The sequence below is a fragment of the Colletotrichum graminicola genome (assembly GCF_000149035.1).
Source record: "Colletotrichum graminicola M1.001 genomic scaffold supercont1.8, whole genome shotgun sequence".
In the NCBI taxonomy this organism is placed as follows: Eukaryota; Fungi; Ascomycota; class Sordariomycetes; order Glomerellales; family Glomerellaceae; genus Colletotrichum; species Colletotrichum graminicola.
This window is the reverse complement of record NW_007361012.1, coordinates 551264-568230: the sequence shown is the minus strand read 5'-3', so window position 1 is coordinate 568230 and position 16967 is coordinate 551264. Positions and strand designations below refer to the sequence as shown.

Below are 16967 nucleotides of genomic sequence, written 5' to 3'. Positions count from 1 at the left end.
TCTTTCTGAACCAGGGTGTCCATGGGTTGCATGCTGGGCGTTCGACAGGGAGTACCTGGATGTTGGTGGGCCCCACCCGACATCTTGACCCCGCCGCTCCCAAAGAGTCAAAAAAGACCCGCGACCGCAGAAACCAGAAAAGCTCGGACAACCTTCCCAATTGGAAGGCACCAGGTACCCCCCCACTTCTCTAGGCCTGGCCTTCCCCACCCATGCTGTACCAGCCCTTGATCTTCCCAACACACCCACCACTCGCCACCCCCCCCCCCGGTCGCTTCCTGTACCTAGGTACTGACGCTTGCTGTGTCTGTCGCCATTCTGGTGTCCTTCTGTCGGGAAGGTACGTATCTCGAACACCCTAGCGCACGCTACGTAGTACCATGAACCAAAACCCCACCTAGCACCAACAGGCTGGGGGGAGAGGGGCCTGCCCAATGGGTGGAACTCGTCTCACTGGAGTCACCGTGCTGTGACCAGTCAGCAGTCACCCAGCGAGGTGGATTTTTAGTGTTACCACTGCGCTGGAGACCTCGTTTAGTTTGGCCGGCCTGGGCTTTTTTTTTGTCTCTCTACCGCTATGGTGTGTCGTGGGTGTGCAATCTCGTCGTTACAACTTGCGCTTCTGCATCTGGCACTTCGCTGCAAGAAGTCGCGACCGGGGGCAAGGGAGAAGAGGGGGTGAAAGAACAAGAGACGAGAGTCTGGAACTAAACTGGCATTGGCGCCCGCTCTGAATTGGATTGGCTGCGTCTTGAAGCTGCAACCTGAGAAAGACCCTGGTGGGAGACTGGACCGGAGGAACAGCCCAGAGAGAGGGAAGGAGGGGGGGTATTAGCACTGCACTGCACTCTCCCACTGGCACCTGCCTTCCCACCCACAACTAGCCTTTCTCGACGCTAGCCTCCTCCTCCACCTTGTCTCTTAGCACCTGCACCTTGTTTTCCCACTTTTCCCACTCTTCCTTCAACCACGTCCCGTCACTAACTTCCCCGTCCTTCTTCTTCCTCGTCCTCCCCCCTTCTCACACCACACCTCTCTCCTCCTCCCACAACAACCAAATTCATTTGCCTGCGGAAAGACCTGTTTTCTCCTGAACTGCTTATGAGAAGCAGGAGATACAATCGCCCTTGCCGAGGACACTGCCTTTGCCGGATATAACTTGGGCGAAAACCCTCTAATCGCCAATACTGACAAAGATCGACACCCCGTTCTCGCCTTCAATCACTGATCTGTCATATTACACGAACCACGCCAACCATTCGCAACCCCTTGTCGTCCGTTTCGCAGCCAAACATCGTACTTGAGCCACCCCGCCACCCGTTCGAACTTTGATTGTTTAAAAAACCGGCAAGTCGACTTCTCCGTGGCCAGGCATCATCATTTCCCGTGCACCTCGTTCCGACAAACACCAAACCCTAGCCTCACTCGCTTGGGTTGTAGTGCACCGCAGATTATCCTTTTCCCAGGGAAGCCCGCAATCGACCTAGGATCCCACGGTTTTCAACCAGACCCGCCGTAAAACGACGACACCGTCAAACATGAGCTCGCCAGCGCAAGCCGGACCTTCGGTCCCGAAGGAGAAGAAGGGATTTGGAAAGATCTTGTCTCGTGCCAAGACCGTCTTCAAGAGAGGAGATGGTTCCTCCAAGCGCATGTCGACTCTGTCCACCGCCGGCCAACAGCCTCCCTCGCAGACCATCACTCCCGGGTAAGCAAGACATCAGCCTTTGTCGTCGACCTCTGCTCCATACACAGTGTCGCCGGCCTTCGTGTATTATCCATCTAACACGCATACAGTCAGTCCACTGCCCCGGCTACCGAGCAGCCTGCCGCTGCTGCCACTACTACCAAGGAAACCAATGAGGCTCCTAAGAGCAAGTACGAGGACCTCCCGGGTGTAGTCAGGATTCCCCGGGCCGAACTCTTCGAGGAGCGCGCGAGGAAGTTGGGCGAGAGATTCGGTCTCGAAATCAAGCAGAGCGAGTGGATCTCCACCGAGGGCACCGCTCTTCGTGTTGAGAAGCCCATCCGCATGCGCGTCCACCGAACCTGCCACAAGTGCAACGCCACCTTCGGTGCCGCCAAAGAGTGCCCCGGCTGCCAACACTCCCGTTGCACCAAATGCGTCCGTCATCCGCCCAAGCGGACCGAGGCCGAGCGCATCGCCAGCCGGGAGAAGCGGGCCGCCATCCTCAAGGCCCAGAAGGAGAACCCTCCCATTGTCCCCGACTACTCGTACGACCTCAAGGACACTAAGGACATCGTCCTCAAGCGTCCCAGTAAGACTGGAGGACAGGATCTCATCTACAAGAAGCCCCGTCAGAGGATAAGGAGAACATGCCACGAGTGCCAGACGCTCTTCACTGCCGGCAGCAAAACCTGCTCCAAGTGCAACCACAACCGCTGCACCGACTGTCCCAGAGACCCGTATGTGGCCCTCCTCCACCTGGTAGTGATGCTGAATGCTAACCGTATATCAGGCCCAAGAAGGACAAGTATCCTTTTGGCTACCCTGGCGATGAGTTTGGACCGAATGCTGTGCCGCATCACGAATGCCACAAGTGCAAGACGATATACCCTGGAGGCGCCGCTGACGGGACTGCATGCAAGAAGTGTGAACACGAGAAGTGTGGCGACTGTCCTCGTTTGAAACCACGCAAAGTCGAGCCGGAACCCGACCCAGAGATCCTCAAAAGCATACAGGCCAAGATCGAGAGTTTGAAACTCAAGTAACGCCATGGCCGACATGGCGATTCCTACATCGTTTGACATTTTGAATTCGACTGGAGGCGTACGGGCATGGCGGGGTGGGATGATGTCTGAGTTGATTTATGGCGACAAGCGAGTATGCGACATTTCATATTCATCCTCGAACCCCCACCCCCTGGGGCGCACGTTTTCACCCGATTTCTTGTGGAACAAGCATCCATCATTCCTTTTTCTTTATTGCGACACTACGAAACCACACGACTACCCATCATCTGCATCACATCACACGTCTTCTATTCGCTGCGGCCACCATTCCTCTGCTTCGCCAACGACCAGAGGAATGACGAAGAACATGAAGCCTTTACGCAATATGCTATCACGACCTATCATCACCTTGACCTCACCAAACGAATTATTTCCTGCCGACTACTGTACTGCATATTGTCCACCTGTAATGAGAGAAAAATCCACAAGAAGGGGAGAGAGGAGTCGTACCCGGACGCACCTGAAGTGGGAGGAGGGGTATACCATGCCAAAATCTGCGGAAGATGGGACGAGTTGGAGTTTGGCGGCTGGAGAAGAAAGAAAGCGAGGAGTTGGGCGACATTGTGTCAAAGACGGCGTTGTTTGCATTGCAGCCAAGAGCAGTGTTGGTTAGGCAGACCCAGAACCGGCAGCGTGGGTCCAATCAGGGTGGCAGATGACAGCTGTGCGGAAGGCAGATTTTCTTCCCTTTCATCTCATCATTCCCATTACCTTCTTCCCATCTCTCCGGAATATCATCTATACTACCCCCAAGTATAGACTTTTGAAACTCAGAACTGCTTTGGACAGCCCTCTTGTCCCATGGACCTGCTGCGGTGCCTCCCTGGAATGTCCGTGACGTGCCAACGCACGAGAGCCGGGAAGTGTTTGACACTAATTCCCTCACATGGTGTTTAGCGAATGCTTCGTCGCCCAACGATGTCACGTTGTGTCGCGCAGGCTGTGGATGCTCATATCTGCCAATAATTGCAAGGCAGATTGAGAGACCAAATAACGGGTAAAGAATAAAATCAAGTAGAAAAGAGGTAATGTGGCAACACGGGAGAAGAAGGCCCAATGGTGCGCTCCAGTTGTAGCACGAACCCGATACCGTCAAGTCGGACCCCCTTCCTCCCCAGGCTGCGGCTGCCTTGTTCCAAGCACAGGCCATCCGGTGGACAGAGATGGGAAAAGAAGATGATCGGAACCCGTACCGTACAGTCGGGTGGGCAATGGAAGAAGCGTTGGGCGCGTGTTCGCTGGCGAGCCCGGGAAGTCGGAATTAGAATTAGGGGGCGGGAATAGCTATGGAAGGAGGGGGGCGAGCAGAGAGAGGGAGGGTGCCGGGGGGGGGGGGGGGGGGGGGGGGGGCTGGGGCAACCTAAATCTCTCGTTCGAAAGCCTTGACTCGAGCAGGATCCGGTCCCTGCTAGCACTATGCCGTGTGATCGAAAACGCCAGAACCAGACCGGGCGCAACTCTTCATTGAAGTAGAGTGGAACGGGATGACCGAATAAGGAGATTTTCGGTGGAAAGCAACCCTCGTGGCAGACGTACAGTTACAAGGCGTTTAGAGCGATTTTACGAGGGGCGTCGCAATTTGTCTGTCGGACCAGTACCGTGAGATAATTTGGGTCAGGTATACTTAAACGTATCAGCACCTTTCGAGCGCCCCTCATCACTTCGCCAGCCTAAGCTGTACACGGATGAATCAGGGTTTGAACACACAGCATCCGTGCGGGCTGTCATATCAAGACGCCCGCAAGGTAACGGGCAGGACGAGGAAGCTAGAGTAGCTGGTTACGGCAACCTCTCCTAGGAAGGTTCCGTTCGTGACTAGACCGAGTAGGGGGCCGAGTGCGTTCCATAACAGGGGAGGTACCGGGAGATACCTCTACGACTATCTGCCAACCGTTAACCTCGCATAAAGAGCCCGATTCAAGCGCCGCGTCAGGACGCGACACGCTGCGTCGCGATTTAGGCGATGGCTACCAGTCCGGGGGGGGGGCGTGGGCGTGTAGTAGTGTCTGTCTCGTCTTATGCTTGCCTACGGATATTCGTAAGTACATCATCATACCACCCATTTGTATCTGTCAGGCGATACCGACGGTGAGTCGTCAGCGGATGGCAGGGTGACAGGGAGAAGAAATTACATAGGCAGAACAATATCTTAACCCGCCCCCCTCCCCTCCCAAGACCAATCCGATCCAAGAGACCGATCTGTCGGGTGGGTGGTCGGGGGGGCGAAGGACCGAAAAACGAAACATGGAAAAGGAAAAAAGAATGCACCGTTCTTGTCACTGAAAATAAAAATAAATCTCATCCCCCCTTTGCCCTTTGCCACGCACATGCATATGGAGATCTGGAATCTATTTGCTTTCTCAAAACGTTTCTTTTTAAATCAGTTAGGGGGAGAAGGGGGAGGGGTGTGCCAGGACGGCAGTTGCTCGTTGGTTCACCGCGCACGAGAAACAAGACGCACTCGCACATACACACACACCCTCTTCCTCAAGCCTTTCTTCTACGCGACCTTCTAGAATAGGGGAGGTGTGACAAAGGGGCAGAGGCAAGGTGCCGAATACCTGGGAAAACCGGCTTCGGGACAAAAGGGGGTGGAGGGCGATGCCGTCCCAAAGCTTGGGACGTCTGAACGAACGAACGAACGACAGGTGGCAATGCCTCCACCCCTGATGCTGACATGCGTCTAGTCGTAACCTTGGAACGGTCGGCAATTCAGGTTCCTGACGGGTTGGTTGGTCCAGGGGAAAGGGACACCCGTTTCCTCATTATTGCTATTTATTTCTTACGCTCCCTGTCTCTCTCTGTCTCATTCCTGGGTGGGAGGTCCACCTGTACAGATGAGGGTGGCCCGGAGATGGGGGCGAGACAAGCTGAGGGCCGTTGTGGATGGGCTGGCAGGGATGATTGGGCCAACGGACAGCATGCGGCGCTCGATAGGTCCGTAGAGAGAGAGAGATAGACAGACACAGGCTGGCCGGAACATGTCGGTGTTGCGTACTTTTATGGTTCAGATGCTACACCGCAAGCGCGTGCTACCCACCTTGGTAGTGTAGATCACCATCTCTCTCACGCGCCACTCAAGAGACCGTCGAAGCTGTATGCAACGTGTGCCTCGCAGCCGGCGCCGTGGCGCTGCCCGGGTTTCTGTCGTCGACGAGGCGCAGACGACCATTACTGGGAGCTGCCCCGGCGGTTGGGGTAGCGGCGTGCAACTTCACATCAAGACTTCCTCGGAAAATGTAACGTTCACTGGCGCACCCATTGGAGGGTGTGCCGTCAAACAAGTGCTGTCCACTCTGTTTTGATTCTACACAGGCTTCGTTGTTCGTCTACCCTACCAGGCATTGCCAGCTTATAGCCTCTCGTCCTGTGTTGCCAAGTCGCCGTATCAACTTACACACACCAATAGGTTCATACACATACACACACCAGCTCTTTCTCTCTCTCTCTCTCTCTCTCTCTCTCTCTCTCTCTCTCTCTCTCTCTCTCTCTCTCTCTATGTATCTCTTTCGCGCGCGCGCGAATTTTAAGCGCCCTCCTCGCGCACGGATGGCTCAAACTGAAGGACACTGCCCGGAGGTAGCGCGGGGCCGATGGTGTCGGCACGGGAGCGCTTCTGGCCAATATAGGCCATCTTGAAAGTGTCGATGCGCTGGTTAAGCCGCTGCTGTACGTCCCGCACGATTCCCTGTTGTGCCTCGGCCGCGGCCTTGGCCTGGCCGTCGAGCAGTGGCAGCAGCCTGTGGGTGGGGTAGAAGCGGCCCTTGAGGTCTGGCTCGCGAAGGACGGCGTTCTGCTTAAGCAGGACGCAGCGCCAGCGGTCTGCAGGGGCGAATTTCTTGCGGAACACCATCTCCTCCCGGAGCGGGCGTGGGAGCTTATCCTCGGGAACGGTGATGGCGGCCTCAGTAACGGGCGCGTTATCGCCGGTAAGTGGTTGGTAGATGTCCCCCTTGAAGAAGGCCATGCCGGGGACGTCGATGGGCGCGGTGCAGATCTCGCGGAGTGCCAGCAGCACGTCGGGGAGGTTGTTGGCGTCGGCAGGGAGATTCTGTTCGGGGGAGATGCGGACTCGGAGGACGTCGCCGAGCTCGATACGCTCGGCGCCAAGGAAGATGCCGTGATAGTCGATCTTCTTACCGCCCTCGTTCTCGGCTATGCGACTAAAGACGGAGAACGACACGCCCACCTTTTGGGCGGCCATCTTGGAGGAGTCGAGAAGCGCAACCTCACGACGATGGTTGTCCTCAGGGCTGAGGCTGCGAAGGAAGGCTTCCCAGTTGACCTCGTCATAGGCCTTATTCTGCAGGTCCGGGATGCTGACGTTGGGCACGGAGAAAGCGAGGAATGGGCGCGCCGTTGCCTCCAGCGTCTGGATCGGCGACTGGTTAAAGAGATGGTGGGATATCGGGAGGATCTGTATCTCAGGCTTGACGCCAGCCTTCTGGTTGGCGGGAGCGGTGATGGATACGATGCCCAGGCGCCATCCAGACGCCATTTGGAACCAGATTAGCTCTCCCACACGGAACAGAGATGGGGCTTGTATTCCTAGATAGGGTGGAGGATATGGCAAGAATTGTGGCTGCTGGTACATGTTTTGAGCCGGGGGGGAAGCCTGGCTGGGATGCTGCACTTGTGCCTGGGCCTGCGCTTGAACGAAAGCTTGGGGTGGAGCCTGTACTTGCGCTTGAACAGGAGGCGTTTGGCTTGGCTGCGGTTGTCGCTGTTGCAGTTGCTGTTGCGGTTGCTGTTGCGGTTGCTGTTGCGGTTGCTGTTGCGGTTGCTGTTGCGGTTGCTGTTGCGGTTGCTGTTGCGGTTGCTGTTGCGGTTGTTGTTGCGGTTGCTGCGGCGGCGGTTGTTGATACTGCTGCTGCTGCTGCTGCTGCTGTCGTTGCAGCATCTGTTGTTGCTGTTGTTGCTGTTGTTGCAGCATCTGTTGTTGTTGTTGCTGCTGTTGTAGCTGTTGATGCTGTTGCACAGGAGATTGTGCCTGAACTGGAGCCTGCGCCGCGGCAGAGGCTGGGGCCGCGCGTGAGGGTATCGTCGGAATCGGCACTGGGGTCTCCTTCTTCACCGCAACCGCGGGTACAACCGTAGGTACTGGCACGGGCGTTTCCTTTTTCACAATCGGGGGCGTGGCCGCTGCTGCGGGAACCGGGGATGCTATTGTTCCCAGCGGCGTCTGTGGCGTGATCTTGCGGACCTTAAAAGGGGGATGCGTGCTCGCCGCTGTGGGCAGAGCTCGCGGGCCATCGATGACGCTCAGTCCGTCAATGTTGGGCATCTCTCGAGTGTTGCAATGGATGCAGCGACAGTCATTACGGTCCCTCGAGTTTGAGAGGAGCCACAGCAGATGAAGACCAAACTCCTGCGGGCTCTTGTAGAGAGGCCTCGCCTTTTCCGGGTGGCCCGAGACCCAAAGATGCTTGGATTTCTCATACAGCCAGTACCCGCGCGGGAAGTTGACGAGCCACGGGAGGCCCTCTGTGCGGGAAGTTAAACCACGGCGGTGGCAGGAGGGAGAGGGGCGTGAACTTACCTGTAGGTGCAAGTTCCTGCTTCAGCAAGATCCCAAGCTTCACTCGCCATTCCTGAAACCTTGGGTCATCTTCGGCTAGCCGGACCATCTGAGGCTTCGCTCTTGGTGTCTTTTCTTGCGTCGTCTTCTTCGCATTCTTAGTTGTCGCATCTACGGGGGTTGGCCAATACCCCGGTCCATAATCCTGACCGTCGCTCCTGGCGAAGCCCACTACATTGTACTCTGTAAGGTCCGACATCCTGATTGCACGTGTAGGTTTCGAAAGGATGACGACGGTGGTGAGCGTTGTGCCGGGATGAAGTGCTATTGAGAGCAAGCTGGCTGGCCGCCTGGAGCAGGAATAGCAGCAGTGCTGATCACTAAAATTGGTCTTGAGACAAGGTTCAAACCAACCCGGGTCCTTTGGCGTGAAGAGAAGCTCAAGAAGAAACCCGTTCTGCTAGCACATTCTGCGTGCTGTTTGCACACTGGCAAGCCCTCCTTCGCGCTGTGAAGTGGATCTGGCCCCGTGCTGGGTTCGGTGAACCGCGGCGAGGACAGATCTATTCGGGTGGGGGCCAGAAGGTCAATTCAATCTCGGTCTCCGAGATACCGCGACAATCCGTTCGTAAGCTTCTGGGGTAATGAATAGGTCACAATCAATCACTTGTTTGTCGCGGGTGATCGTCGTCAAACACGAACCAACCTGAAGTTTGGAAGAGGTTGAAGTGTTGATGGAGCTATGAGAACGGCCGTGCGTCGCGTTATGCAGCTTAGTCAGCAATACTTCCCAGCCCAAGGCACCTAGGTACCTACCTGCTTGCTTGGTGGATGCTCATCCAGGCCCTCCCCTTCCCCCTTACCATCTTACCTTGCTTCTTCGCCTTTTACCAAAGGGCATCACAACAAGCGATAGCGACACTACACGCAAGTCGTGTGTCTAGAATGGCGTTCCGATCATCTTGACTGCGAGCATCTTATCTACCGACTAAAACCCATGGATTCCATCTTGTTGAACAGGGCCCTGCTGTCCATCCCTCCAGGGGGGCAGGATGCATTTCATCACAGTCCAAGCTGCGCCACCCAGGCCAACCATTATCAGTATTGATGACTGGCAAGGGAGTAGCTCGTCTTTCGAGGAAGCTCATATGGGTCGCCGTGTAACAGCAAACGGAAGTCCTGAGGCTCCTAATCTGACTTGATGATGTATTTTAACATCTACTGTTTGTGGCCAAAAGATATCGTAAACTCCCTGATTGGCAACTCCCGCCAATTTCTTCCAAAACACAAAACAAAGCAAAAACCCTAATCACGCCAGGATCTTGCGCTGGCCAGCGCTTTCACCTGCCATCGCGATACTTTGCTTGATTCGAATGCATCGCCTTTTTTTTTTTTTTTTTTTTTTGCGACAGTATGGACCACTGCTTACCCTTATGATTGGATGCCCTTCACTTGCAAAACCCGTAAACCGTGACAAGAAACTCCGGGCTTTGATATTACCCGCCGGACTGCCGAAAGCCTTGAACATCACCTCATCGTCATCCTCGAGGGCGCCTCGGCGTTCGGGCCTCTGCCGGCATCACTAACCTTCAAAGGCCGATCATAATCCATTGGCCAATGATCCCCACAGTCTCATCGTATAAGTATCCCTCACAAATTCGCCATCTCAGAAGTTGAGCTGCTAGACTGCCCTGAGTCAAGAAGCCAACCAACTACAACGGTGTCGCGCTCCGATTTCCAAGCATCTCAACCTCATCGCAACAATATATCATAATACAGATAACCCCTGTTATGTGTCAAGACGAAGCCACTCTCAACGGATGGACGGCCGTACCCGTCGATGCTGGCAGGATCTTTGGTGATCTACCGTTCTTGAACGAGCCCTCGCCGGTAAGCATCAGGGACATCAGTTTTCCTTCCGACGACCCTGTGGTGGCACAGACGCTACGATACGCCCAGGAGCGTTTGCATGCGGAGACTTTCAACCATTCCATGAGAGTCTTCTACTATGGTGAGTTAGACCTGAGCCCCCGGACCAGAGGCGTAGTCCCAAGGGAATAGCTTGCTGTGCTTTTCCAGAAGTAAAATACCTGATATATCCCAGGTATGATAATCAGCAAGCAGCAATTTCCCGACAAGGGGGCTGCTCTCTCTCCCTCAACGTGGGCACTGGCCTGTCTCCTCCATGACATTGGTACGGCCGATGAGAACCTCACGGCCACCCGCATGTCGTTCGACATCTACGGCGGCCTCAAGGCCCTCCTGGTCCTCAAGAACCACGGTGCCACCCCAGACCAGGCCGAGGCTGTCGCCGAGGCCATCGTTCGCCACCAGGACACGGGAGTCGACGGGACCATTACGTTCTTGGGGCAGCTGATCCAGCTGGCGACGCTGTACGATAACGTTGGCCGTCATCCCTGCGTCAAAGACTTTGGCAAGATGATCCACGAGACGACGAGGGCCGAGGTTAACGAGACGCATCCGCGTAGGAAGTGGTGTTCGTTTTTCGCGAGCACAGTGAGGAAGGAGGTAGGATTGAAGCCGTGGTGCCACTCAACGCATATCGTCAACTTTGATAAGGAGGTTGAGAGCAACACGCTCATGAGTGCGTGGGAGTAAAGAAGTGGACTTGATTATCGCCCGTGCTATGAAAGGCGCAGGGGTAATAGGGTATTTATTACCCTATACTCAATAATCGACCCGGTTCCCCAATAGCGGTTAAGATGGGATTTGTATCTGCCCAGGAGAGGAGCAGCATGTCGGAAGGCGGAACATGCATAGGATGCCCACTGGGTCAAGGTTGACTGACGTATCTTATAAACGCTTCTTCATACCACAGTCACGGAAGTGCGGGAAACACTGCCAGTTGCCAATTTGATGCAGTTAAGGCATGGCATAATCATTTATATCCTCGAGACAAGTATTGACTATCAATGGTCACTTCAGGGCGAGAGTCGCTTTTTTGCATGAGGGTCTAATCACCCGCTCCCTCTTGTAGCTCTCTCGGAGCGTTTCATGTGCAGAGCCATGGAAGGAGATCTTGAGTCGGCATTTCAGTCCCGGATACTCTCACACTTGCCACGGTCTCCTTCAGAGAGGCACGATGGAGTTCCGGAACTTTCATAAAACTCGTGGGGTTTGACAAGTTACAGAGATGATATGCTGGTGTTCGTCGACCAGCCTGAGAGGATCGGTCTTTAGCGGCCACCCAAGCAGAAGTCCGGCGCTTTACGCTTACATATCCGAAGCACGTATAATCAATCATGTGCGGATTTCGATTTGTTGTTTTCCCTTTTCCGAACTAAACAGGAAGCCGACTTGTGGGGGTTTATTCTGCATCTACCTCAAACTTCAAAGTTTCTATGCATAATATAACGTGGTCCTGTAACCCGACACACTTGGAATCACTCAGCATGAACCAACAGCTATCAGTTCGTAACCCAAGGACCAAGCCTCGGCCCATATAGTATCATTCTGATCATAACTCGTAAGACTACTGTTTCGGAAACAGATACACTTTTACAGGTTTCTTCGGGACAGTAGAGCCCGTTTGAACGCTAACCAGTGGCCACTGATCATCTTCTTCGACGGTTTTCGTGTCACCAGTGCTCAGCTCCCTCATCTGAATACTGCCCCTATCAGAGATGGGTGTGTACAGGCCGCCAAGGCCTCCGCCGTTCAATTTGTACGGGGCCAGCGAGAGCCGCGGCGGATATGCTGCTCTTCTCTGAGCTAACGCTTGCGGTGAAGGGGCCCGTTGCAGGGCTGGATTGTTCGCCTCCTCAACGTTACTATCTAGGAGCCTTCGCGAAAAGAGCGTGTGTACGAGATAGTCTAGGAAAGTCTTTGTTGTACCGAAAACCACAAAGTCCAACAGGCTCGCGGTAACGCCGGGGATGAAAAGCAGGAGGTCCTGGTGCAGTCGGGCGACGCTGAGATCCGGCTTTTCTCTCAGGAAGTCACGGGAATTCTGCCGTGAGGAAAGGGTTTGGTATATGATGCTAAAAAATTGGTAGGTGCTTTGTACGTTCCGTCAGTTACGTAGTTCGTCATTGGCGTCAAGGTGAAGGGCTATCCTTACGCTATGGCAACAAATGCTATGGTGAAGCGTACCACCAGCCAGTTGTCGTAGATGCTCCGGCGGCGCTTCCAGTTGGGACCACTGAAGACGAGTGGGTTGCTGCTTGCTGATTTGTTTGACTGTTGGCCATATTGAACTTTCCAAGACATGAGATTCCGGCGCGTATAAATGTATTTGGCCAAGATGATGATGAGAAGAAGGCCGCAGCCACTCATGCAGAAGCCCACTGAACGCTTTTTAGATGAAGTCCGCCAGAAAGAGGTGACGACACTTACTGAATAAATCTGCTAGTAAGAGGAAGGTCACGGTCTGCTTCTGAACCGCCTCGAGTCTGAGAGTACCCACCAGCAACGCCGGCAGGAGGACGGCGGTGGCCTTCGCGATATAGGTGGCTCGTTTACGTAGCGAAGAGGCTAGTTCGAGGCGGAAGATTGACTGAGCGAGAGAGAAGGCCCAGAAGAAGATCAAGGCTGATTCGACATTGTAGCAGTATAACTCTGTAAAGTGTCAGATAGGCTAAACCTGATGAGCGGGGAGGGCATCTTACGGATGTAGAAAAGGGCCAAATCAATACCAACTGACTCGTGAGATATGGCCAACTCAGGGTTGCCGACATTGGCGTTGGCATGCTGGAACTGATCGAGCTTGATATCCCTCCACCGTAGAAGCGTGTGAATCTGCTGGGCTACAGAAGCCGCCGTCGACAGCCCCGTGAAGTATGAAACCAATGCGACATCTACACACAACGGCGTCAGTAAGCCTCCGAGCAGCACTTAACCCATCGTTTGGTCCACTTACAGCTGAGTTCCTCATGATGAACGTAGACCAACCATGACATGAGAAAACTGCATGATAGGCAGATCAGAGAGTAAAGAATAATCCCCACAGATGTGGCCAGCTCCTCCTGAGGCAGCTGGATGACCATATCAACCCCCTTGGATGTTGGGTTAGCAGGCGAGACATGAACATGGAGCTGATGAACGGTAGCAGGGGGGCAATGTGATGGAAGAGAAGAAGAAGAAGAGGAAAAAGCAAAAGTTGAGAGCGCGAGCAAATGGTATGGCCATGCTTATCATCTAAAGCTGCCCCGATATCGATCCAAGCACCTGCGATCGGCGCATGGATAGCCACGCCCCGGATACTACCTATTCGTTTGGTGGCAATGGCGGGATGAAACCTAACGGCTAACAAGACTTGGGAAGGAGATGTAAGCAATGCTTGTCTGGCGCTCGCAGAAAGCTGAATGGCGACCAGGCACAAGTGTAGGACAACGAGATGGGACTTCCCGACATTCTAGAGCGGCAAGGGGTGTTCAGACCTCAGTAAGGGCCATAGCCCCCCTACGCCTTGCAACCGGCGGTACATTGATGTCTTGAACGGGAACCGTAGGGGGGGTTGGTGGCGTGGCCGCTCGGGATGCTCCAGGAGAGCTTTGCTCCGTTATACGGTGGGTAATCAAGATTGAAACGCGATAGTGTAAGAAGGTTTTCCCACGTGAACATGACACCAAGACGCCAAGACGAAGGGCTACGAGAAGAGCCCAGCAGCGCAGTGGGCAGTACAATATGTCATGTAGAGACAGATGACAGCGTGACGGTATTCTAGCTAGCTTCTTGGTGCGATTCTGGTGACAACTGATGAAACAGTAGTACGCGGGCGTCGTTGGAATTTGCTGCAGAAAGCCTGCCAATAGGGTGGCAAATGCTGAACCGAGTTGTACTACTCCGTAATGTATTTGGCATAGCAGTGTATGATTTCAACCGAACTGTTGCCGGGATAGCCTCCGGAGACGACCATCCATACTTGTTATCCAGAAGTTGAGGCATGGATGGCTCGAAACACGTATGGCGAGTGGTGGCGCAGCTTCAACCTAGCTGAGGCGACCGGGCCGATGATGCCTGATCTACCGAGCGCCCTCCGGGGGACCGTGGTCATCACCTCTCATCTCATCGCTGAGCCGTTTTCAATGGCAAGGGAACATGCCGTGTCCCGGTTTATCGGTGCTCGGGGCTCTCTGGAGGACAGGGACAACCGTGACGCCGAGTCGAACTAGTGGTTTTGCATTGGGCTTGGCTGCACCGAGTCAGTAGTGACACAGAAGGCTGCTCAAACTGATGGTCCAACGGAGCCCGAGCGACGGACATGGCTTCGGGAGTTAGTCCTGATGCGGTAAAGTGAGTGATTCTAGCGCTAATAAGAGAAAATGTGTTTGTTCGCGGGAGGGGGGGGGGCGTCGTGATGTTGGGATGAAAGGGCAACGACGCGTGGTGCCAGTTTCTACCACATGGAACGTTGCTGATGCTTCAGTCCAATGCATAAGTACACGAACTATAAACTGATAGCTAACGTGTATTTGTAGATTAGATGACAGCTGGGCGACCCCAGCCTGCATGAAGGCGGAATGCGGAATGCGGACCTGTCAGCCGTATACTTTTGGCCGGAGGGGAATTCAACCTGGAGGTTATGAGTGTGATCGGCCGTCGCAACTTCGCAAGCAAAATGCCGTCCCGTCGGGAAATAGCGCCTAGCTGCGGCACGAGCTTGCGAAAAATAAGGTCGTGTGGGCTTCAGGCGATCTAAACTAAAGCAGATAGATTTTGACCCAGAGACCCAGAGCCGTGGAGAAGTGAGTGGAATCGCAATGGAAAATCTCCGGGGGTGGGCCACCAGCTCCTTCCAGCCACTTTGTGGCTCATGTGGGAAGACGGCAGCGGTAGGGAGGAGGAGCCACTTGTGGCTGCGTTCCTATGGGTTTGCTCTGCGTTGGGTTAGTGGGGTAGAGAAAAGGTGCTCGATCATGGTCAATTAAGCATGCACCAGCGGGACGCGTCAAAGACGCGTCGAAAGCTTCCCCGCGATAGAACTTGTTCGACAAACACCCCGACAACTTAGCAGAGCTACAAAAGAACGATTCCAATAGCCCTAGACTGTTTCTTCCATATCACTCCTCTTATTCAATCCCTTCCAGACTGCATACAAAACCTTTATTCGGGTCGATGCTCCGCACTACACCGTCAACATGAACATTGTTCCACCGCACTATAATGATGGCAACCGAGCCTTCTTGCAAGCCTTCTTGGCTCGCGGGACCCTTACATTCGAGGAAGCGCAGACCATTCTTGCAGAAATATTTACAATCGAAGCCGAAGATGGCGAACCGGTCGCCACCGAACAGGTCACCCAGCAGGATTTCGAATCTTTCCTGGAAGCAGCTGCTGAAGCCGTTTCTTTCTTCGACTACGAGATCCGAAGCGCTGTCCACCAAGTCTCCAAGAAGCGTGTCTATGCTCTCGTCAACACGGCTTCGGACCCGATGACCCAGCTCGCGACCACATATAATGCCGAACAGATCGCATTCATCAAGAGACTACTCGATGCCATGTTCGAGACGTACAACTCCCCGCGCATGGAGCTTATGTGCATCACAGAGATGCAGGCCATTAAGCTGGCCCGTCCCCCGCGTCAGCAGAACAACAACCGCAACGACGTCGACGAGGATGGAGCACCGACACAGACGCAGTCTTCCGCGGACAAGGGGCTGAAGCACAGTGAGGTGGAAGACATGCTGATGAACCTGATGAACCAGGGCTGGTTGGAAAAGTCTAGGAACGGGTTTTATAGTCTCAGCCCCCGCGCGCTGCTCGAGCTCAGAGCGTGGCTCATCGACTCGTACAACGACCCCGACGCGGCCGCGCAGGAGTGGCAACGCATCAAGTTCTGCGAGGCGTGCAAGGGGATCGTCACCGTTGGCCAAAGATGCGGGGAGGTAGATTGCAACGCACGCCTGCACCACATTTGCGCCGACGCATACTGGCGAACGCAACGCAGCCACAAGTGCCCCAGATGCTCAAGAGACTGGGATGATGAACATTACGTCGGGGAGGAAGCGCAGACCAGTACAGAGGCCTACAAGAGGGGCCGCCGTAGAAGCGGAGGCAGGAAAAGTAACGTGGCTGACGAAGATGTACACGAGAATGGTGAAGAGGAAGACGAGGATGAGGCATGATGAAACATAAAGGTTTGGGACCCCATAGCTCAAACAACCAACCAACCAACCCCTAGATGTTGTGGGCAGTTTTCAGGAAAGATACCCCCCCGTACTGGCGGCTGAAGCAGAAACTAGCCACTCGACCGTCTCAGACACTAAAGCTGTCGAAAAAAGAAGAAAAAAACCCCCATTAATCAAAAATCCTATTCTGGACGAACACCATGTTTCTTCCACATTATCCGTATATACCTACATTGTACGTTGCGTCCCAACAAGAGAGGCGGCGTTTGAGACCCTGGAGGGGCCTCCAATGTGGCGGTGCGTCTTAGCGGGTCTGGGCCCAAGTGCCGGTGCTCGCTTGGGTGCGGTTACTGGAGGGCTCCAATGACAGGACCATGCATGATCATCAGAAAGCGCTGAGGTGACATCACGCGTGGCTGTGCAGGCTACTCCAACTTGCTCTCTAGTCCAATCCATCCTGTGGCCAACAAACACCTAAAGCTCGCAGATCATGACGCCGCGCGAGGGAACCAGGGCCCAGACTGCATGTGATTTAGAAGCACTTGGCTGGTCGATAAAATAACTGGCTCCGACCGCCTGTATTTCGAAGGCAACTCTTCATCTAC

At 54.4% G+C, this 16967-nt stretch overlaps 6 protein-coding genes across 6 annotated transcripts; 4 read left to right on the top strand and 2 right to left on the bottom strand.

Annotated features, from left to right (window-relative positions):
• Window positions 1–1538: 1538 nt before the first annotated feature.
• On the top strand, window positions 1539–2733 carry GLRG_02843 (uncharacterized protein; the record flags this gene model as incomplete). The annotated part of the gene is made up of 3 exons (XM_008093528.1): window positions 1539–1708; window positions 1798–2427; window positions 2481–2733. The coding sequence occupies 3 exons, from the start codon at window positions 1539–1541 to the stop codon at window positions 2731–2733; spliced, it is 1053 nt and encodes a 350-aa protein (XP_008091719.1).
• A 4-nt stretch (window positions 2734–2737) lies between these two features.
• GLRG_02842 (uncharacterized protein) lies at window positions 2738–3367 on the top strand (the record flags this gene model as incomplete). The annotated part of the gene is made up of 1 exon (XM_008093527.1): window positions 2738–3367. The coding sequence occupies one exon, from the start codon at window positions 2738–2740 to the stop codon at window positions 3365–3367; it is 630 nt and encodes a 209-aa protein (XP_008091718.1).
• Window positions 3368–6280: 2913 nt separating this feature from the next.
• On the bottom strand, window positions 6281–8531 carry GLRG_02841 (transcription-silencing protein Clr2; the record flags this gene model as incomplete). Its single annotated transcript, XM_008093526.1, has 2 exons — window positions 6281–8238; window positions 8294–8531. The coding sequence occupies 2 exons, from the start codon at window positions 8529–8531 to the stop codon at window positions 6281–6283; spliced, it is 2196 nt and encodes a 731-aa protein (XP_008091717.1).
• A 1532-nt stretch (window positions 8532–10063) lies between these two features.
• On the top strand, window positions 10064–10891 carry GLRG_02840 (cyanamide hydratase family HD domain-containing protein; the record flags this gene model as incomplete). Its single annotated transcript, XM_008093525.1, has 2 exons — window positions 10064–10283; window positions 10377–10891. The coding sequence occupies 2 exons, from the start codon at window positions 10064–10066 to the stop codon at window positions 10889–10891; spliced, it is 735 nt and encodes a 244-aa protein (XP_008091716.1).
• An 874-nt stretch (window positions 10892–11765) lies between these two features.
• Window positions 11766–13278, bottom strand: GLRG_02839 (uncharacterized protein; the record flags this gene model as incomplete). The annotated part of the gene is made up of 5 exons (XM_008093524.1): window positions 11766–12291; window positions 12354–12579; window positions 12629–12850; window positions 12901–13089; window positions 13152–13278. 5 exons carry the CDS (start codon window positions 13276–13278, stop codon window positions 11766–11768), a joined length of 1290 nt encoding a protein of 429 aa, XP_008091715.1.
• A 2094-nt stretch (window positions 13279–15372) lies between these two features.
• GLRG_02838 (RING-like domain-containing protein) lies at window positions 15373–16359 on the top strand (the record flags this gene model as incomplete). Its single annotated transcript, XM_008093523.1, has 1 exon — window positions 15373–16359. The coding sequence occupies one exon, from the start codon at window positions 15373–15375 to the stop codon at window positions 16357–16359; it is 987 nt and encodes a 328-aa protein (XP_008091714.1).
• Between the last annotated feature and the right edge of the window lie 608 nt (window positions 16360–16967).